Below are 23,381 nucleotides of genomic sequence, written 5' to 3' on the forward strand. Positions count from 1 at the left end.
GCGCATAAAACAAACAAAGAGAGTTAACAAAAACAAAAACAAAAACAAAAAGACAAATTACGAAGCTTGGAAAGAAATAAGGGTACGTTGAATAAAAAATGTTGAATTACATAAACGTGTTGGCAAAAATAAATGGTTAGACAGAAAGTCAATCATAAGAAATTTTGAATAGGTGGGTTTTCAGCAGAGTTTTAAAAATGTCCAGAGAAAGTAAACCGGTTAAACCCTCCAGAGAGTAGTGATAATTAAAGCACGGCAGCGAATAAAGTGGATTCATTCCAGTTAAAGCCATGGACCCGATAAAAAAGGCCGGAAGCAAGAACCAGCAATTAATATATCATGATTGCTTCATTAATTATGCATGCAGAAAACAGTTTGGCCAACCGCTGGGATACCATAATGTGTGAATACAGATGCGGGTTTGGGATTATTGTGATTTGCAAACATTAATAAAATTTACACAAAGGGATGTAAATGGGGAGATGATCGACAAAGTGAAGAAAGTTGAGATGATCAAGTGTTTTTAGAACTCTGAATAAAGGATTAACCTTGCGTAAATTTATTTATTTATACCTTGTTTATTCCATTCAGTGAGAAAAACAACTCACTGATCTCCCATGGATTCGAGCTTTACTTAAAAATGTTCTAAATATTGACAAGTTTTTAAAAAACACAGGGTCATAGAACCCGTAAAAATTACAAAAATAACAATTTAATTTGTTTTTACACAAGCATGAGTGAATGTTTGAAAATGCAAGCTGTTTGAAGTCTACACTGAACTACAAATATATTGTATTTCCCCCTAATGTTTACAAAACAGACCACAAACCATTCTAAGAAACAGTTGCTTGTGACTAATTTGCTACAATGTTTTTGTTTCTTGGCAGACTGCTTTTAATAAACTACAGCGGATGTTGAGACATAAGTGGGATTTCGTCCTGGTGCAAGCTCAAGAACAACTCAGGTACAGATGTGATTTGCCTCTCATTAGGGGAAAACTTCTTGTTTTCTTCAAGTGTCCCTCAGCAGAGCAACCTTCTTGAATGGTCTCTTGCCAATTCCTTTGGCAATCTCAAGCTTCAAGCAGAGGCCCTGCAGGCCTATCTACCTGTTGTGGTGTTGTTGCCAAAAGAAGACCACTGTTGTTTCCTTTCCCCCATTTGATTAGAAATCTTCTGTATGAAAACCAACATTTAAAGGACGAGTTTGTCTATAAAAGCGTTGAAAAACCGTTCGATATGAAATGCATATGGTTAGAATATGGTGATACTTGCGTGGATCATTGTTTTCAAAGTAAAACACAATGATCCACGCAAGTATCACTCGAAATTGCACGGTTTTCCTTTTATGTCGTGAACTAACACAGTCGGCCATTTATGGGAGTCAAAATTTTGACTCCCATTAATGGCCGACCGTGTTACTCGATAAGGTAAAAAGAAAACCACGCAATTTCGAGGCATATTTGTGTAGATCATTGTATTCTACTTTTACAACATCTTTTCTACCCATGCATTTTATAACAAACGGTTACAGAACGCTTTTCAAAGACCAACTCGACCAATCCAAGCCAACACGCTCCTTTAAGCCAATGAAATAATTGCTATTGAGGAAAAAATCAATTTGTTTTTTCAGTTTTTAGAATGTGTGTCATCAGCCATTTTGGTGTTGTTGCCAAACGGAAACCACTTTTGTTTCCTCCTCCCATTGGATTATATATCTTCTTTAAGTAACCCTATATTTGAGCTGATGAAATAGTTGATTTGGGCTAAAGATCAATTTGATTTTATCTTTGTCTGACATCAGCCATTGTGGTGTTGTTACAAAAACACGACCATGTTTCTTTATCACCTCCAAGTGGGTTAGAAATCTTCTTGAAGAATTCCGGTTTATGCTGATGAGATATTTTCTTTGGCCCAAAGATCAATTTGATTTTATTGTGTTTGTCTGACAACAGCCATTGTGGTGTTGTCGCCAAAAGGAAACCACTTTAGTTTCCTCCTCCCATTGGATTAGAACTCTTTAGTAAGAATTCTCTATTAAGCCAATGAAATAATTGCTCTGAGCCAAAGCTCAATTTGATTTTATAGTGTTTGTCTGACATTAGCGATTGTGGTGTTCTTACAAAAAAGGAAACATATTTGTTACCCTCCTCCAAATTAATTAGAAATCTTCCGTATGAAAACCTATATTTAAGCTGATGAAATAATTGATCAACTTAATTTTAAAATGTTTGTCTGACATCAGCCATTGTGGTGTTGTTGCCAAAAGGAACCGCTTTTGTTTTCTCCTCCCATTGGATGATTCATTTTTAAGTAAGAAAACCTATATTTAAGTCAATATAATTGCTTTGGGGTATTAAAGGCAGTGGACACTATTTGTAAATACTCAAAATAATCATTAGCATAAAACCTTACTTTGTAACGAGTAATGGGGAGAGGTTGATAAAATAAAAAGTTGAGAGAAATGGCCCTCTCTGAAGTGACATAGTTTCCGAGAAAGAAGTAATTTTCCACGAATTTGATTTTGAGACCTCAGATTTAGAACTTGAGGTCTCGAAATCATCCATCTAAAAGCACACAACTTCGTGTGACAAGGGTGTTTTTTCTTTCATTATTATCTAGCAACTTCGATGACCAATTGAGCTCAAACTTTCACAGGTTGGTTATTTTAAGCATATGTGGAGATACACACCAAGTGAGAAGACTGGTCTTTGACAATAACCAATAGTGTCGAGTGTCTTTAATGAGAGTCACCAATGAAAAGCTATTGTGGTGAAAATGTACACCATTGAGCTTTTATTGAAGTCTATCCACAGAGGATTATGTTTGTGTGATGTGAGCGGAATGAGTTCGGTATTTCATCTCAACAGCCCTTGTTCACATCCCACTCAGTACCCCCCTACCTGACCATATCCGCTTCCCCGAGCATAAAAACAAGCAACATTTCTCGTCTCAAGTTCATTTCGAAGATTTTTCTCCTGTCTGACTTTCCTCTACAGGATCAGCTTCTTAAAAAAAAAGGAATAAGAAGTTGAAACAAACATGTTGTCTTCTTGGTTAAATGGACTCACAAAGGCTCAGGTCCATCGAAAAACCCATTCATAACTTCCAGTGGGTGATATTCCTTTTACTTCCTTTGGTCGTCTTGAGACTTCATGAAAATGATACAAAAACAACAAATATTTTGACTTATAGACTATGCCTTTACTCTAAGTTATAGTGAAGGTATACCTTTGGTATTATCACAATCTTATTGCAGTACAAATCTTTGGTTAGAAGTCTACAGCAGCTTCCGTTAGTAAAAAGCATTTTGAGAGACGTTTCACTCTGAGACAATTTAACCAAATTTTTGGTTATGTAAAAACATATCAGTTTTAAAGCCCCAAAATTGGAATCTGAGAAGCATTACTGCAGTAATAGGCTTCTCAGATTGTGTTTTCTTTTTGGGGATTATGCTTCCTGAGTGGACATTCTCTCTGGACTATCGAAGATATTTTAAAAACACTACCGCCTTTTGAAATAAAAATTGTCACATGTTAGTTTGATTGTACTCATCTACATTCATGGTTAAAACAATTCCAAAAAGCTATCACAGCTTTAATTTGCCTTTGAAAGCCTGACTATTCACAAACAGGAAGAACAACAAATTAGTGCTTAACTTAATCTGTGTGTGCTCTTGACCAAACAATACGGGCAGCGACTTTAAAATTATCACTTTAATTTCTCAGCGCTTGCTTTAATTGCTTCTCTGGTTTGTTTTCCTCATGTTTTTCCCACTGGGTTTACATTGTATGTGATTTCTATAGATTTATTTTCTATGAAATTGAATTATTTTTGGGTCTGGTGTTTGAAAAGCTGTTTTAAATCAATTTGTTTACTTTACTTTGATTAAAAAGTTGAGGACAAATAATAAAGGGACAGAAATAGTCATTCTTTATTTTCATTGCAATCAACAGGTGTAGAATATCTCTGCTTTTTTTTTTTCTCATCCTGATTTTGTATTTTGACAATCATAGTTTGAGAATAAACTAAAATAAATTTGCTGGTACAACCATGAATTATATCTCCTTTGAGGGAGTGTTGACTCTGAAAAGAGCGGGTTTGGTCTCGACAGGAGAAAGCCAAATCGAATTTTAACATCAAATTTGTTGAGGTTCGAACAAAGAGGGTGGGATTTGAACCAACGACCTCCAGATTAATGTGCCAGTGTCTAGCCTTAATGTTCGTTGGGACTCCCTATTGTCAGAATCTAATTTTGGGGTGTCAGTCAATTAGCCTGTAGCCTGAAGCCATTTAACCAGTAACTGCATGCCGTGTAGCCAGGGATAACGCCCAAGTTTACGAAGCATAAAAACTTACTAGACATTTCTTAGATTTGAATCTATAGACAAACTTGCTTAATGTCCCACTAATGTTTGTAAGGAAATGATAAAGAAAAGGGCTGTAGCAAAAGCAAAAGCTTGAAGATGGTTTTCTTTTCTTGACAACAGATTAGCCAAACATCGGAAGAAAGCTGACAGGATCGTCGTTGACAGTCAGGAAAAGGCGTACTGGAAAACTCACAGACCACCGGTAGGTTTTATCAGTAATAAATCATAGATCATAAATTGCATTTAAAATTTCTGCTTATACAAAGGCATGGCCAAATTTTATTATTGGTAATTGTCAAAGACCAAGCCTTCTCACTTGGTGTATCTCAACATATACATAAAATAACAAACCTGTGAAAATTTAAGCTTAATTGTTTGTCGAAGTTGCAAGATAGTATGAAAGAAAAAACACCCTTGTCACACGAAGTTGTGTGCTTTCAGATGCTTGATTCCGAGACCTCAAATTCTGAATCTGAGGTCTTAAAATCAAATTCGTTGAAACTAACTTCTTTCTCGAAAACTACATTACTTCAGAGGGGGCCGTTTCTCACAATGTTTTATACTATCAACAGCTCTCCATTGCTTGTTACCAAGTAAGTTTTTATGCTAATAATTATTTTGAGTATTTACTAACTATGTTCACTGCCTTTAAGCAATGGGATAAGAGTTTGGTGTTCCCAGTTCCGGTGCTGTTAGAGGATGGTTTGTATGGGATAACAATTTCTTTGCAGTACCATTGCTGAAATCAACACACCTTTATTTTCGTCGTCAGTTGAATTTTGGTTTGCTTTGTCACATCTTTTTAAATCAAAGTATGAGCTAAGTATTGTTTGAAGCTTTGCATGGTGTTGAGACATATTTATGCAATTTACTAATGTGAGTTTACTATTTATTGATAGTTTCTTCTTAAAGTATGAGCTCATTGAGAAAGCCTTAGTTAATCTTTTGGGGCCATTAGTTCGGTGTAGGAGTATCTTTCTATGTCCAGGACCCCGGCTTAAATCCCACCGGGGGCACTATGTGGATTGGGTTTTCAGTCCCTACCTGACTGCGTGGGTTTTCCCTGGAATAATTCTCTGGGGTTTTCCTCCCACATCTAAAATTGAAAATTCCTTTCTTGTTTTCTCTCCATTGTGTTCTTGGCTTAATATAGTGATTGAGTTTGCTTTTATGAGAGTCCTTGGCTTCAAAACCAGAATGATAAATGAAATGAAATGGAATGAAACATTCCCTCTTAGCTCATTGTTACTCAAGTTTTTATTGATGCCTGTCTCGCTATTGGAGTCAGTGAGACAGCGGGTCTGCGACACATACATGGGGTAAATTTCCATTGCTTAGGCAGAACTGAGCCTTTGCATGTCTTTCGATGGCCCAATTTCATAAAGCTGTTTACCTGCGAGCAAATTTTTATGCTTACTGTTGCAGAAAAATGTGTATAAGCATAAGCATATTTCACCATGATTTTAGTAAGCAGAACATTTCTGGCCTCTAGGCACGCATGCGCGTTCACCATGGATTTGCATTGTTGGTGAGTTAGCCAGCATTTACCCTTGCTTACTGTGAACAGCTTCATGAAATACAATACTCTGCTAAGCACAAAATGGCAGCTTACATGTTTAATGAAAGTGGGCCCTGTTCTCTTGTGCCTCCTCGTCAAGCTAATTAAGAGTGTCTGTTTGTGAAGACATCACATTAATCCTATTGGTCCCGTACAATTTATTGTGTGGCTACTTTTGAAAAACCTAGAAAATAGTGATGTAATTTTAACATGGATAATGTTTCATCAGTTCATGGGTAGGTTTCGCTCACCTCTGTTACCTCTGTAACATGTGACCTCCTGTGAAAATGGAAATGGGTATAAAGATATACATTTAATCTCAGACGACACCCACAAAATAATATCATAGCCAAAAAAAAAAATGACTTAAATTTTGGCGCAGCTTCAACTGCTTTTATTACTTACAAGATCTGGTCAATTACCAGAATGTAAATTTTCTTCCCATTTTGATTGTTGTTTTTAAAGCATGTGGCTCTTAAAAGATAATAGGCAATTGTTTCAAATTATCGGAGGGTTTTGGGAAGCAGCGTGGGGAAATTATAATGCAAATTGGAAGATTTCGTCAAATGATGTTGAGGCTATTTTCAATGGAAAAACAATTGTGTGGTTTTTGGACAAAATAAAATGAGAGAGACGAAAAAGAGGAGGAATTATAATGCGAAAAAGACCATGTTATCAAAATAAATACATTTTGAATCGAAAAACAACGAAAATCTACTTGAGCGGGAATTGAACCTGCACCCTTTGGAATAACGGTGCTCTACCAACTGAACAAAACTGATACAGGTAATGCACTAAAACTGAAAAGGCTCCCCCAACTAGAAATTGATGACCCCTTCCACAAGAAATCATTTCCAATGCCCCCCCCCCCATAGTGAAAAAATCCAGTACATTTTTATTCTCAAAATATCAAAAATGCTCTGCTTTGTTCCAGTGACTCAATATCTTTCATTTTCGTCTGAGAGAGAGAGAGAGAGAGAGTGAGATTTTAATACAGTCCATACATTGATCTGCATGTCTATTTTTAGCTTTCTCCGCATCCTTCAATTCCGTCGCAAGAAAAATACTACATGGACAGGATTACCCCCATTTGAAGCACAATATTTTTTATTAGAATCTTAGCTTTTCATTCTCAAAATATTAAAAAGCTTGTCTATGTTTTCAATCCGTCTGAGGGAGTGACATTTATTAATACAGCTGACGTCATCATTTGAATAACTCTTCATCGCACCACTTTGGATGTATGATTCCCTATTTGTTACTGTGTAAATATTTAAAGGAACACGTTGCCTTGGATCGGTCGAGTTGGTATTTGAAAAGCGTTTGTAACCGTTTGTTAATAATGCACATGGGTAGAAGGATGTTGTAAAAGTAGATTACAATGATCCACACAAACATGCCTCAAAATTTCACGGTTTTCCTCTTACCTCGTCGAATAACTCGGTCGGCCATTATGGGAGTCAAAGGCCGACCGTGTTAGTTCGCAAAGTAAAAGGAAAACCACGCAATTTCGAGGCAAATTTGTGTGGATCATTGTATTCTACTTTTAAAATATCTTTTTAACCATTATGCATTTTATAAAAAACGGTTACATACGCTTTTCAAAGACCAATTCGTCCGATCCAAGGCAACGTGTTCCTTTAAGCGATGATTTTTCAGTAACATCACCTTGTTTTAAAAAAGTCAGTCCATTTTTGTTACATTATGGAACCTCATTTTTATTCTGTAAGTATCGGTCATGTCGCAGTGGCTCAATTTTCTAATTTCAGTTGAGGCAAAGAGATATTCGTTATCTACGCAAGGCATTCGGTTAGGGACATAAGCTTCCCTTCATTCCGTCTGGACCATAGATCATAATTGAAACCGGCAACTTTGTTTCGCATAACGTCCCTTCTCATGTTAATTTTATCTCCAAAAAAAAGGAGAGTATTCATGCTGCATTTGTTACAGACATGTTGCGTATTGTCTGTGTAGATAAGCCAGTGGCATGGAGATTGGGGGGGGGGGGGGGGGGGTGGCCGTCGTTGTTTGTTGAATGAAGCATGACAGTATCATAGAGACACGCAGTCCTAGCTGGCCTACTTGGAATCATTGATTTAAAGAAACATCAAAATCAATTAAAGCATCATCAGATGGTGTGTGGGAAGGTGTGAACGTAGGCGCCGGTGCGAGAACTTGTAATGTTTACCGTGAAGAGTTTCGGAACGTATTTTAATGTATACGTTGTTCAGTGGTGAGACGTATATGATATGGAGAATTTAATGAAATAAGAGGGCTGCGCTTGTAGTATTACATTAAAATGTGGAGGAGTATACTAGCGCAGACTTTATGCTATAAATACTGGATTGAATCAAAGTATTGCATACGCATTGACCTCTTTTCGCAATGTGGAGCGCACTTACATGCACCTATTCAGTCCGCCATTTTGTGATGGTCAAATGTACAATAAGGAATTTACTCCCAAAATGGTGGAAATGGTAGACAGGCATTGTGCGAAGGGGCCATTAGGCATCTATGCTTATTTGTATGTTATAAAATTTGTTGGCACAGTTGAAATAAGAACTTTATACGCTAATATATAACTTTGTTCTGTCTCGAAACATTCTGGAAATTGAATCGTCACTCTCGTTTTGAATGATTGAGTCGTCTAGACTTGGAATTTTTGGAGTGATATTGTGAAGGTGTTGATATTTTTGGTTTTCCACAGGTCAGCTCTGGTTTGGATATGAATTGTTAGATACAGATAACTGGATGTCATAAGTTCTGTTTGCCTTTTTATTAACTTATTAATAATAGAAACGTCTTCTATAGCGCCAGTATCCACAAAAAAGTGCTCATGGCGCTTGCCTCAATAAAAAAGTTCCCTCTTGGTTGTCCTCCAGCGTTGCAAAGATCAAAAATAAAAATATAAAAAAACCTAATGTCTATTGAATATTCCTGAAATGTTTTTTAAAAAAGATGGGTCTTCAGGGATGATTTGAAAGTGTCTACTGTCTGGATGGCTCTGATGGAATGAGGTAAACAGTTCCACACCTTCCCTGAAGCTACCTTTAAAGATCAGGATCATAGCGCCACAAATTACTTCCAGCATGTTCCACAAGCTGAGCATATGTGATCACGTGCTGGTACATATGGCTGGATGAGATCACGGATGTAGGATGGTGATTTAATATATATCTCTCGCTCGTAGATGCACAATCCTGTATTAAAATGCCTCGAAAATGTCTATTTTAAGGCTCGCTGTTTGTGTGCTTTCATGTCTAGTAAAAGGTTTGCGGCAATACCATATAAAAAGAACTGCCTAGTATTTGTTTGACATTGAAGAAGTGTGTTTGAGACTTGCAAGGCCGTGTTCACACTTTGTTCTTGTGTCAGCATTCTGTTGTTAAACAGTTGCTGTTTTTTTATGACGTCAACGCCACGGAAAGCCATTTATTTGTCATGTAAATACCTGACCTAGATACAGTGATATTGTATGGAGTGATGGCACTCAGGCCATAAAAATTGGAGTCAACCTGGCCTATGTTTTTTGATTGCTGCAGCAGTATATGTCAAGGACTATGTGTGCTTAACAAAGGGCCACCTTGAAATTTACTTGCATAGCGTAAATTGGATAAAACGCAGTCTTGCTCTTATTTTACAACTAACAGTAGTTTAGTCTTATAGGGCCCGGTCACACAGGCCCCAATAACGAGAACAAAAACGAGAACGATAAAAATGCATGCCCTTGATTGGTTGAATGAGTGTGGGTGTATTTTTATCATTCTCGTTTTTCATTTTCATGGAATGTTTTAGCTGTTGCAATTGAAACATCTAGTTTGTTGACTTGACTTGGAGGGATGGCGCTTTTTGCAAAAATTCAGTGTCAAGTGTTTTCCCATCATAACTGGGTCACAAATATACCCATGATCATCTCTGACCAATGATGTTGACATAATACAAAATGCTGGCATGGGACATAAGGTTAATGACTAGTCATTATGGTTGAAAACACTGGTACAGGTCATATGGAACGAATGACCAATAGTTTGACCCGAATGATGTACCCTATATTGATGCAAAGAGAGTAAATAATTATCAAAATTTTTACCAATGCCTGTATTTATCTTGATGCAAGAGAGTAGACGACTAATTTTTGACCAATACATTGCTGTACCTTATATTGATGCAAAGGAGAGTAAATTATCATGAGTTCAAAGAGATGTAACAGAACAATAGAAATAAACTCAGCTCGATCTGAGCACTTTGAAAAGATTTCGTCTCCAATCACGCTGAGATTCAAGCAGTCACTTCATGTTTGTTAGAACGGAATAAATCTCAGCTCGATCTCAGCGATTGGAAAAATGATCGTCTCTGATCATGCTGAGATTCAACCTTGCTTCAGGACACCTACATGTATGTTTGTGAGTACAGAATTAAAGGTCCTGGACAGTCTTCTCACTTGGTGTATCTCAACGAATGCATAAAAAACAAACCTGAGAAAAGTTTGAGCTCAATTGGTCGTCAAAGAAAAACACCCTTGGCGCACAAGTTGTGCGCTTTCAGATGCTTGAATTTGAGAATTCAAATATTTTTCTTTCTCAAAAACTACGTTACTTCAGAGGGAGCGTTTCTCACAATGTTTTTTACTATCAACAGCTCTCCATTGCTCCTTACTCAGTAGTTTGTTATGTTAAAAATTTTTAAAAATAGAAATTGCCAAAAGTGTCCAGTGCCTTTAATCTAATGTTGATCTGATGGACATTTTGAAAACCTCCAGATCTGCAAGGTAGAGGCAGTATAGGCATTGTTGTATACGGTCTAGGCCAACCTGATTTTCATTTCTATAAAAGCCAAAAGCCAAGATAAATTATTGACCTTGGGTTCATTTAGGCTTTGCGTGACCATGCCCCCAATGGGAAATCACTGTACAGGTCCATTCAGTCCCAAAGGACTAAAAGCACGCTGTGATTTAATTAGAAACAAAATTGAACTCCATATAAGTGGTCAACACAATACACCTTACACAATACCTTTGTTTATCTGAATAACTGTTTGCCATCAGTTTACCCTAAGAAAATGTAGGGCTGTTGTTTTGGATGCTATTGTATGTTATTTTTTTTTTCAAACTAAGATGATTTGCAACCTTGATTGTAAAGAGAGTACCACAGCGGAAGCATGACTCTGACTCCATTTTAACTATTGACAATATAAACCACAAGGGAAACTGACTGGGTAAATTTTGAAATGATTTTTGGGGTTGAACAAAGAATTGACTAGAGTAGGATTCGAACCAAGGACCTCCAGATTAACGTGCCGGAGGTCGTTGGTTCGAATCCCACTCTAGTCAATTCTTTGTTCAACCCCAAAAATCCATTTTAACTATTGACAATTTTGATGGTCTTGTGAGTTTTCCAAGAAAGTTGGAGCAAGACGGTGAGGGTGTATTAGGCCTTCATGACCATATTGTTTTTGTGCATTGCACTAGGCCTATATCTTTACGAAAATAACTGTTTTTTGGTATGCATTTTGTGGTTCTTTCTGTATTTTCTGTCATTTTGATATTCAACTGTCTTGGATGTTTTCTCTTGACTTTCCAAAAGCGCCTAGAGACTTAAAGACACCGGACATTATTGGTAATTGTCAAAGACCAGTCTTCTCACTTGGTGTATTTCAACATATGCATAAAATAACACACCTGTGAAAATTTGAGCTCGATTGGTCGTCGGAGTTGCTAAATAACTATGAAAGAAAAAAAAACATTTGTCACAAGTTGTGTGCTTTCAGATGCTTGATTTCGAGACCTCAAATTCTTAAGTTGAGGTCTCGAAATCAAATTCGTGGAAAATTTCTTCTTTCTCGAAAACTATGTAACTTCAGAGGGAGTCGTTTCTCACAATGTTTTATACTATCAACCTCTCCCCATTGCTCATTTCCAAGTAAAGTTTTATGCTAATAATTATTTTTTAGTAATAACCAATAGTGTCCGCTGCCTTTAACTGTAATTTTTGGCTATATAAAAACTGTTTATAATTATTATTATGTTGCCAGATAAACTCCTCTGACAAACTTTTAGCATTTTTATGCTAGAAGAATCAATTTCCTCATTTTCAACATCAACTTTAAGAAATGTCTGAGAGAATTTTGTTAACTTTCCACCCGGGTTGTCTTGAAGTTCAAAATGGATATAAATACCCCAGACAATTTTGCTATTCCTATTGTGTGGAGAGCGCGTCACGTAGGGGTGTATAAACTGTTGATAATGACCAGCTGGAGCTCTGTTTGTAACTGGCTGGCTTCGCGTGCTGGGCGCGCAAGCTCATGTACGGCAACTTAACTTACGCGGCACGTAATTCATAGCTATTACCAGTAGTCATATCGCATAATGTGTGTGTATACGCACATATTCACACCACCCGACGCACACAAAACATTTATGCCAAAGATTTTGAAAATTTGCCAAATCGCAAAGGAAACAAGTGGCAGATTATCTAAAATTGTGAAACTGTTTCGCAAACGAAAGAGCATTTATGAATGGGAATAAAAGATCAAGTAGTGAATCATTCTTAAATGTCCGTTTAAAAGCTTGCAGGTTTGGGGGCCTTGCGATATGGCTTGGGCCTTTATAACAAGGCCACGACCCTGCTGGTTTTAAGCCGCTGTTAAAGAACTCCTCGCTGCCCTTTTATTCCCTTATTAAAAAAAAGCTCAAAAGACCTTCTGCCTGTGAAATTGCTTTTTTCTTGCAGGTACTCATTCACTTATCAAAATAAGACAATGTTTTTTGTCTGTTGCTTATAAAAATACTGTATTGTTTTCCTTTCTTTTTTCTTGATGCAGCCTGGTCAGATAAATTCATTAGAGACGGACATCAGGAGGTCATACCGTCCGTTCGCTCTCGTTCAAAACAAGAAGCGGACATTAGAGGAGCTGAAGAAAGAGGTGAGAAGCGTAGCGGTCAGTTCCTGCTATGGATCAATCAGGATCTCCAATTTCATTAACTGTTTGGCAGAAAATTTGTTTTGTCAGAAAAATGAGTTAGAAAAAAAAAATGTATGAGCAGAGGACCAATCACTTGTTTCTTTTTATTAGTTGGTGGTTTGGCTGGTAATCTATTTCTGTTTCTAATCAGATTGAAAACAAAGTTCACAAAATTACATAAATCAGCAACTGTTTACAAATAGAAAGCACTCGTGAAAACGTAAAATAAGCAAAAAAGCAATAAAACACATACCATTAAAATATAGGAATTCAAGAGTCAATATAATCACAAGAGGGGAGAGGTTACCAACACGGTTCACCCTTAGCCAAGATCCTCAGCATCTGAATGTTTAACAGTTATAAACAATACAACTGGGCTACAAATAATTACAAAACTATAGGGGGGTTTATGCAATGGAGTTAACGTTTTAAAAAGATGGTTTTTCTTGACCTTCTTGAGCATAAATAGACGATCAGCATGGCGTCAGACTCAGGCAAATTGTTCCATAGACTTGGTGCTGCATGCTTATATTTTGTTTCTCTATACCTCAAACTTTTCTAGTTCAGCGTCATTGAGCTTGAGAACATTGCAGATAGACATTACCAGTGCCACAATCTTTGCATGTGTATTTTGCAGAGTAAAGTGTAGTAATAATAAATAACACTCATATTAGTAATAGTTAGAACACTTATAACGGGCGCGAATATAATGAAAGAAAAAAAAAACACCTTGTCACATGAAGTTATGTGCGTTTGGATGCTTGATTTCGAGACCTCAAATTCTAAATCTGAGGTCTCGAAATCAAAATTGTGGAAAATTACTTCTTTCTCGAAAACTACATCACTTCGGAGGGAGCCGTTTCTCACAATGTTTTATACTATCAACCCCTCCCCATTACGGTTACCAAGTAAGGTTTTATGCTAATAAATATTTTGAGTAATTATCAATCACTGCCTTTAAGGCATTTTCCTCCCAGCTAGGGCACACATTGAGCATAAATAATTAATCCAGATTCAGTACAGAATAGAGTAGCTGGAATCCTGCAAGATTTACAGCCATGAATACTTGCTCCAGATTTACGTTTGTTTTTGAGTTGGATTTCGATATTGATCTTGGGTCAGTGTTCTGTGCTTTATAGACTGTGTGTAAGTATAGCGCATATTCAAATATTGGAACCGTTGAAGTGCGTGAGTTTGTTTCCTTCACGCTTTAAAGCAATGTGTGTGGAACCGAAGTGTTTCCCCAAAAATTCCAATACGCGTGAGATGCAAAAACATTTCAAGAGAAGTTTTTTAACGTGACCATTTTTTTTGTACCATGTGAGTTATGTGCAGATTAATGTTAGATTTTCTTTCTATCCAATGTTGTGCACCCCGAAAAGCAAAGTTGATGGTCTGCACAATACACACTATTGAAGTTACACAGAGTTTATTAAAAGGAACATTATAGACTCGGTAAAAAGAAATCGCCTCAGATCACAAACTTGCATAAAACTTACACGGTCAAATGATGATGATGGTAGAAATCATCCCTTTTAAAACATTTCTCTCTGAAATGTCTTATTTGATGAGAAATAGTTTTTCAATTATTATTCCCGTTTGGAGTATGTAATAAGCTTCTTTTTTTTTTTTTCTTTTTTTTTTTATTGGATTTTAAATTTATTTCCCTTGTCTTTTTATCGCTTATTCTGTTTATAATTTAATTTAAATATATTTTCACAGTCGTTCATGGTGGTCTGTTTTCTGTTCCCTATTTTATTTTACTTAATCTTCAATGTATGCTTTAATTTTCTTTCCTAAGATGATTCTATTTTAATTGTTAACTTTGTACATATCAGATTGTTTTTATATAGGCTATATGAATATTTCTAATTGTTTTGTAATTGGCGGCTCGTCCGCTGTTGGTTTGGTCAATAAATATATATATATACTACTTCTACAGGTTTGTCAGTCAATGTATACGGTGGATTACATAAAGTGCATACACTGCCAGCAACTCTTTTTTTTCCCAGCGAAAAACCAATTTAATCCATTTACCTCATGAGAAAATAGAATTAGCTTTTGCAAACTACTTACCACCCAAAAGGACCTATGGTATAAATGCCAAACAAATGTTATTGGCCTGCAGTTTTGAGCCGAGCAGAGTCTTACTCGAAGGCTAAATGACAGCAATTTAATCAAGCGCTTTTGTAAAAGTCATCAAAACAAGATGATGACTCCAAACAGTAGCGGCTAATTTGAGCACCCGAAAGTAAACAGAGTGTTTATTTTGAGTCTACTGCAATATCTGAGACGTTGTTTACACAGACTGACCAATTTGATTTTGAAAATGGTTGAACAAATAAATGGTCACAGATTTGCACATAACTTACTTTTGTATAAGAAGGCCACGGTGAACATTTCCCTTGGTATGTATATGTGTATTTATTGAGTGGGGTAGATGGCCTTAGCTTTTGATACAAACCGCACTTTCTTCAGAGGGGTCATATATGTATATTTATATGTAAGAGCAACTATGTTTAATAACAAATCAGAAAGTGACTAATGTGCTCATCTGGTAGGCCAACAAACTGGTAAACTACAGTTAAGAGTAGACAAGTAAAGTTTCTATTAGGTAGATACCATATACGCAGGAAGAATATAAATTTATTAACCATGTGGAGCTTATTAAAAATGTACATGAAATACAAGAATGAAGAAAATTAATTTAAAGAGAGACAAGGGAGTCTTACAAAATAAAGAAACCTACTTGTAACCTAACCACAGTGCACCGTTCTCCAGCAGTTTAAGGAACAAGTCGACCTGGAACAGCAGTCAGAAGTGTTCTACTAAGACATATTTGTTAAATATGTTTGCTTGGAATGCTACAGTCTTTGAGAAAAGAGTAAAACAATTTGTTTTGATCTTGCAAGATCAACATTTCAGTCCCCCCCCATGATTTTCTTGGGACTCTGATGTGAGATTGAACTAAAGGGTACACAGGTTTATTATTTCATTGTTTCAATTGTTTATCCTTTGTTCAAGATTAGCCCTTTTTATAATTTCTATATTTTTATTTCCTCATGTGTACATTGTTTTTAAGTCAGCTTTTTCAACTCAATTGTGCACTTCCAAATATTCTTACTACATGTAAATAGGTTTTTCTTAACATTAACATATTTATTTTATTCATCATATTTTTATTTTCCAAAGTTTATCTTTACTGTTTTATAAATGTTTGTCAAAGATCCTATTCCCAATTTAAGATTGGATTGATAGGCTTCCGAGTCACAGTGGTTAGGCTCACTTTTATTAATCATGGCCATCTTAGAATGGGCTTGTCCTGTCTGTTTAATAATGTCTTGTTTGATTTGCCAGTGTTCTGTTTCAATTCTATCATTGGTTTGCAAATTCTAGGTGTCACATATTTGTGTTTTTGAGGGTTTTTTAAGTTTACGTTTGTTGTTTATTATAATGTTGTAATTTTTGCGGTAATATTGTATCTTGTACTGTTTTTTGAAATCTTGGCCATATAAATAAGTAATAATAATATAATAATAATAACAACGCTTGGTAGTTGTTTCAAAGATGCGGTGTGTCACACTTATGTCAAAACCTCACTTAAATCATTGTCTGGAAATAATCTAGTCTTGATCTTAGAGAAGAATTCTTGCTTGGTCTTTGTGTCCTATTTTGTTTACTTTCTAACACAAATAGTCACAATGGAGGATAAAAAGAGGGTATTGCTGTTTATATGTACGACTTGAACTGAGAAAAAACTATTCAGATTCAGACATAAATTGTTTTGTGATGTTTTATACTGTTAATTTATAGTTTGTAATTTAACGTTTGCTTTTTCGGTTATTCGCAGGTGGCTTATTTGGCGAGGCATGTATCAAAAGCAAAACTCACAACGTCAAAAGCATTAGAGGGGTAAGTTATAGAGTATTATCGCTCTTTGAATTGTATTTTCTGTGTTTCGCTCGTAAGTTATGTTTGAAAAATTGCATGGTGTGGAATCGTAGGAGAAGCAAGGAAACTTGTGGGTACAACCAAGAAAGATTAGATGCAATCAATGTCATTCAGGAAAGATGCAGCTGATTACAATTTCCATTATTAAGAGAAAAAAAAAGAGAAAAAAACTGTCACGGTATTTTCATCAAGCATGTTGAATCAATCCGTGTTTAGGGAGATGATCGCGAGTACCAACTGCATCTCTGTCCGCAGCATTCGCAAACTCCCTCTGTTGGAGATTTAAATTTGTTGACATACTTTTATTGATTGCTAACGACTGATTTTTAACAATGGGAGCATTTCAGATAAAATAATTTCACAGGATGCTTACTATCATTACCATCTTTATAACAAGGAGGCTTTCGGATAGCAATTATATCACTTTTTAGGCAATTCTCAACCTTAATAATTGTCTCTTTTTTTTTCCTGTGCTGCATTTTTGTGTTAAAACACATTTGTGACCCACAGACAGTTATAGACAGTTTAAGGTAGAAAATGTATATAAAAAGATAAATAAAAAAATCTTTTGTTCTTCTTTTTAAGATCTTTAGTTGCATGGTCAACCTTTAGAACACTTACTTTTAGGCAATAAAGCTATGAATACAACAATTTTGTGACCATACTAATGTCTAACTTGTATCAGTTTGCACACAATGGTAGCTTAAATCATTTTACTTGTAATTCGTTTTTCACAAAAAATGGTGTAGTGGCTAATTTCAAACGGGAGTAACTCAGCAACGGGATAGACCCCAAAGCTTAGACACATACCAAATTACTGCTGCTGATGTGTTCTTTCCAGCCATGCATATAACTCAATTCCTGAAATTGCCTACATCTGACTCATTTTCACAGAGCGGGTCACATTTGTGCAGTCATTAAATTCTTTGAGTAAATCCTTGGAGACTGAAATGCTCACTCTGATACTTCGTATGATCACTACAAAGGAGATTGTTCTACATTTATATGAAAATATCTTGACAATATATAATTGCAAACATAGGAACAATTTTTTTTATACACTTTTGTTTTGTTGGCCATAGGGAATTGATGTGAAAAATAAGTCTTTCTCTTTAAAGTCCAGGCATGCAACTCTTTCGCATTTCCGCGGAATTCCGCGTGTTTTTTTTGTGGTTTTTTTCTGTGAAAAAAAAAAAAAAATAGCCTAATATAATCATGTAACAATCATGTAAAGTAAGCCTAGTACCTGCTAAAAATGCACATAAGAGCATAATAAACCTCAACATTTTCTAGGGTACCATTGTGGGTATCATGTCCCGTGGCGTTTCGGCTGCCTCGCTCCGCACTTGCATTGTTCCTTTGAAAATGTTCCTCTTTTTTATTTCAATGGGCACTTTCTTTTTTATCTCAAGGGAACCAATTAGGGTTGAAGATGCTTCTTTGTGGAAATAAATATATAGTGAATATCCATCTTAGTTTGTTACTGTCATTTGTTTTCGACAACAGAGCTATTTTTCTTCTTGTATAGCGCTGAAATGCGTCACGTAGTGACGCTCAAGGAGCTTCAACAGTCAGTATTTTCCTGGAAGGTTTGTGGAGCTTAGTTTTTCGGGGGCACTATGAGGGCATGGTTGGCTTGTGCGTAAGGCGCTCGCCTCTCACCAAGGTGGTCCTGGTTCGATACCCGGCCAGGGCCATATGTGTGTTGAGTTGTGCATTGGTTCTCTGCTGTGCCATGGGGGTTTTCCAGACCATCCGGTTTTGCTCCCTCGGGGAAAAAACAAACAATTTCGATCTCTGGCTGTGCTCCGTGGTCATAATGGGCTGGTTGTCAAAGGCGGCCTTGCATGTCTGCTTCATGAACACGTTGAAGCCACATCCTTTGCAATTCAGCTTTTAGCTGCGCGCAAGGATGATAAGCCTCCCATTTTATTATATTATTTGAAGTTGATAACTGTTTCCTTTTACATAAAAATAAAAATTGATATAAACCACTGATGCATTTCATTATGACTTTTTAATTATATTGTGAAAACCCTACTTATAACTGGTTTCCCACGGAAGAGTATATAAAGGGGCAAGGTTGTTGTACCACCATGGTAACAAATGCCATGGCAACCTAACGTCAACATTGGTTCGGAACAATGGATATTGATTGTAGGAACTTACTTGTAGTAATTGCCTTTTTTGTGTGTGATAGTAGAATATTCCTGTCGATTAAAGCATATAATAAGAACAGAAAATAACTGCAAAAACGACAAAACTTAACATCTTTCTAGCGTTAGACCTAAACATCAGGGGTGGGGAGGGGGAGGGGGGTGCGAGTGAAGGCAGTCACGATTCTTCTAATTAACTTGCGTTCAGACAGAATCTAGTTAAACCAGATATGGTTTGTTAGTTTTTTTAGTTTTACCCTTACCCGATGCGTTACTCAGTACTTTCTCGAGTACTGTGACAAAATAAGAGGCATACCTCAGGTGGGATTCGAACCTACGACCTTTGCAATTCTAGAGCAGTGTCGACCTTTGCAATTCTAGAGCAGTGTCTTAACAACTTGATATGATTTATTTATAGATTTTGGTTACAACCATTTTACGTCAATATTCCAGGAGAAAAATTGTGTTTGCCCATACACAGAATTACTAAGGGAATCAATGTGTGGTGAAGAGGTTTTCAACTAGTGGTTTAAGCCCAACGAAGCCTGGTTGTTGATAATTTTACCGAGACAAGGTCGAGGTAAATTTTCAAGAACCAGGCCTCGGCGGGTTTAAACCACTAGTTGAAAACCGATTTAACACACTTTGACTCCCATTCATAAATTCCCTTTCGATAAAAAAACATCAACACTTTTTGGTCAAAAAGTAAAATAAATGCAAAAATTATAATTGTTCAATGATTTCTTTCAACACAACACCCCTCCAGCTATGAAATGGTAAGGCCCTCGGGTAAACAACTCCGCATAAGGGAATGCTGTGCGTGTCGCGCGTATCGCGTGATGTGGCACAACTGTCCCGGCCGTTGCTCTCGACCAATAGGAATGAAGAAACTGTCTTATAAGCACAGGTGCAAGCTCGCGTGTCGGGCCCATGTTTAAACACTTATTACTGGTCATAAACAAAGGTTTATACACACCCATGTGACGCATTCTCCACCAATAGGAATAGCGAAACTGTCTAAGGTATTTATGAATATTTTGTTCAAGACTTTATAGAGCTTCTCGAGAAATTGTTTATAGCTCAGCTGGTAGAGCGCCGGTACATTAATCCGGATGTGGCAGGTTCATGTTCCGCTCTAGTCAATTTTGTTTGGTCAACCCAAAATAAAAGTTAGCAAAAAATAAATAAATAAAAATAAATAAATAAATAAACAAATGAATAAAATGAATAAAATAAGAAATCTAATAACTTAATTTTTGTTTTAGGTCCATCAGGTTACAGGAACCACTTTTTGTGAGGCCTATCGAAAACTACAGTGCATTGAGAAAGTCTTTGGTTGGCAACAACAATTACACTCTTATTTGAAACAAAGCAATTGTGTTACACCCATTGTGTTGCAACGTTATGCGCCCAAAGTGTGTTGTTCACAACCTGTCTCCTATTTCTTTTACCCTCAAACTACACCCTTGTATTGCTGTTGCTCTGCATCTTGTTTCAAGTTAATACTGAGTTTTGAAAGGATACAGAGAAATTGCAGTGTTACTTAGAAAAATGATCCTTAAGTTTGGCTCTATAGTTCCTGTGATTGCAAATGGGATACAAACTCGGAACAAAATAATTCGCAAGAGTTGAACTTTGTCCAGGTCCTGCAAAACACTCGCTGCGAACAACAGACTTCAAAATTCGCTTCGCATTCGCAGGAAGTAAGAACCAGCCTTTAGTCATGCTCGATGAATGATACAGTACATGAAAATTCTCCCTAATCTTCTTTTTGCCCAGTTCTTACGTCTCTCCCCCACATTACAAAATTGACAATAAGTGACAGGCACAAATACCAAGTTGCGACCCTTGCCCATTCTGTCATCGATAATACGTGAATCTCCACGGCAACCCTTTGAAGACTTTAAAGTCTTACAGGCATAAGAGCCCGGCTTATTTTGGCAGGTTACCAGTGTAAACAAAAACCCTCGCGTCTCGATTTTATATGCAAGCGTGCAGAGAATATTGACAATTTGACCACTTAAAGATGTCACAAAGTATATCATTGTTGAAAGAAGACAAAATCTTCTGCCTGCTATGAAATTTTTATGGGGACACTCGTCAAAAGCTTCACTGTTCAAACAAGGTTTGTGCCTTTGAAAATGATTGATGCGTAATATTTAGGTTCCTTGTGTCAAGTGAACGTTATCGTGACAATGAAAGAGATTTTCTCGTCAGTTAATATTTATATTTTCCCCCCTCGATCCTTTAATGAAAACATTAATCATTTGTAATTTGACAACAAACATTGCAACATGTTGAGCCGAAGCTTTTGTTGTCATAGGATTTAAAGAGAATGTCATGGGGTAGAATGTAGTCACCAATCTTTTTGTCTTTGAGAGTGTAGATGGAATAATGATAATAATAACTTTAATAATAACTCAAAATAATTCTAAGCATAAAAACTTACTTGGTACAGACGATTGAGAGCTGTTGAGAGTATAAAACATTGTGAGAATACGCTCCCTCTGAAGTAACATAGTTTTTAAGAAAAAAAAGGTAACTTCTCACTCAATAATTTTATTAAAAGACTTCAGGCCTGAACCAAGGGTTTGAAAGCAAACAAATTTGTGCAACAAGGGTGTTTTTCGTTCATTATTCTCTTATAACTTAGATGACCATTTGAGTCCAAATGTTCACAGATTTGTTTCTTGTTTTCAAATTGCATTTCCAAGGGATGACAGAGATCCTTGTTGAAGTCAAAACAAAGCCTAAATTGTCAGTAAAGTAAACGCAAGGGGGATGGTATCTCATAATAGTTCTGGACAGACAGCATTCATTCTAATCCTCTAGTTTTTATTAATCTTATTAAGAATTGAAACCTCTAGAGAGACCAGCGTCTCAAGCACTCTTCAGTCCCTGTCGATGACTAGAGCAGGCTAGTCGAAACCTTGGGAGCAATAATCCTCGCTTTAGCAATGAAGTTAATAAAGAGAAGTCTCCTCGATCAAATTAGTAGCCGCTTTCCTACCTCCTGTGGTAGCACCTAATAAGCAGGACAGTTCTTTATACAACTAAGAAGTTAGAATATACATTATAGCCAAGTTCTCAAGATAAATCTACTCCTACACATCATGTGAGATTCGGGAAAAGCCCCTAGGTCAGTCCTTTTGAAAGAATGGATTTAAAAAAAAAAAGGATGCGGCCCCCAAAAAGGATGCGAGTTGGGAAGATCAACTGGTATATATTTTTTGGGGGCCACAATTGTTTTATTTATTTTAAGAAGCAGAGTTACCTTACTCCAGTCGGGTTCTAAGGGCCATATCATGACAACAAATTCCAGGCAATCTCAAAGAAGAAAAAGAGTTAACACATCACTTTTCACAAAATTTTCTTTTGACCCTTCAAGCAAAAATGGTGCTTGCGTTATCAAAGCATTCATTTTGTGAGCAGTGAAAAGAGAAATCCATGGATTCTGACCTGGGCCCAATTTCATAGAGTTGCTAAGCACAAAAATTTGCTTAACATGAAATTTCTTTCTTGATAAAAACAGGATTAGCAACCAAATTTCCACCTGATTTTTAGGATAAGCAAACAACAGCTGAATACCAGTAACAAGCAGTAATGCAACATATGGAAATTTGGTTGGTTATCTGGTTTTATCAAGGAAGAAATTTCATGCTAAGCAAATTTGTGAGCTTAGCAGCTCTATGAAATTGGGCCCAGATGTACAATGAACATACCTCAAAGATTACACTGGGCTGCAGCCTGCTGCCAGTGACTTTACCGTAGGCAAGGCTCTTGACCTGCCAATGCCAGCAGTCTCGTGTTTTTGAATAATAATATCTCACTGTGTTCAAGGCACGACCACAATTGGTAATTACTCAAAATAATTATTAGCATAAAACCTTTCTTGGTAACAAGTAATGGGGAGAGGTCGATAGTATAAAACATTGTGAGTAACGGCTCACTCTGAAGTAATGTAGTTTTCGAGATTGTAGTAGTTGTAGTTATGTAGTTTTCAAATTTTCACAGGTTTGTTATTTTATGCATATTTTCACTTCATTTCATTTCATTTTATTGGAATCACATTTCGTGGCCCACAGGCCAAATTGCACATGATTTACAATAATTAAATAGTAAAAACATTATTATTATTGATAAAATATTATGATTAATATAAAAAGATATTAAAAAACAAACAAGAACAGGACTGGTGGAATACAAACAATGATGAACTGCAATAATACAAAAAAGCACAATAAAAACATAAAACAAATAGAAGGCAGGATAAAAACATGCTATTAAAAACACACGGAAATAGGACTGGATGAGGAAAACAATCAATAAGACTAGCAAAAAACAATGATAGTGTTAAAAACATGGAATACAATACAAAATGCAACCA

At 36.4% G+C, this 23,381-nt stretch overlaps 1 protein-coding gene across 2 annotated transcripts in view; it reads left to right on the forward strand.

Moving 5' to 3' along the window:
- The window catches only part of LOC139943828 (regulator of G-protein signaling 9-like), a 78,856-nt gene that overhangs the window by 39,418 nt on the left and 16,057 nt on the right, over window positions 1-23,381 (forward strand). For both annotated transcript variants that reach the window (XR_011786894.1, XM_071940659.1), the window contains exons 5-8: window positions 888-964; window positions 4,490-4,571; window positions 12,747-12,848; window positions 16,738-16,799. Coding sequence is in view for 1 of the 2 variants with exons in the window: in XM_071940659.1 (XP_071796760.1) it covers window positions 888-964; window positions 4,490-4,571; window positions 12,747-12,848; window positions 16,738-16,799 (323 nt within the window). In the remaining variant the exon portion in view is untranslated. The remainder of the gene's footprint in view (window positions 1-887; window positions 965-4,489; window positions 4,572-12,746; window positions 12,849-16,737; window positions 16,800-23,381) is intronic.

The sequence above is a fragment of the Asterias amurensis genome, chromosome 11, assembly GCF_032118995.1.
Source record: "Asterias amurensis chromosome 11, ASM3211899v1".
Lineage (NCBI taxonomy): Eukaryota > Metazoa > Echinodermata > Asteroidea > Forcipulatida > Asteriidae > Asterias > Asterias amurensis.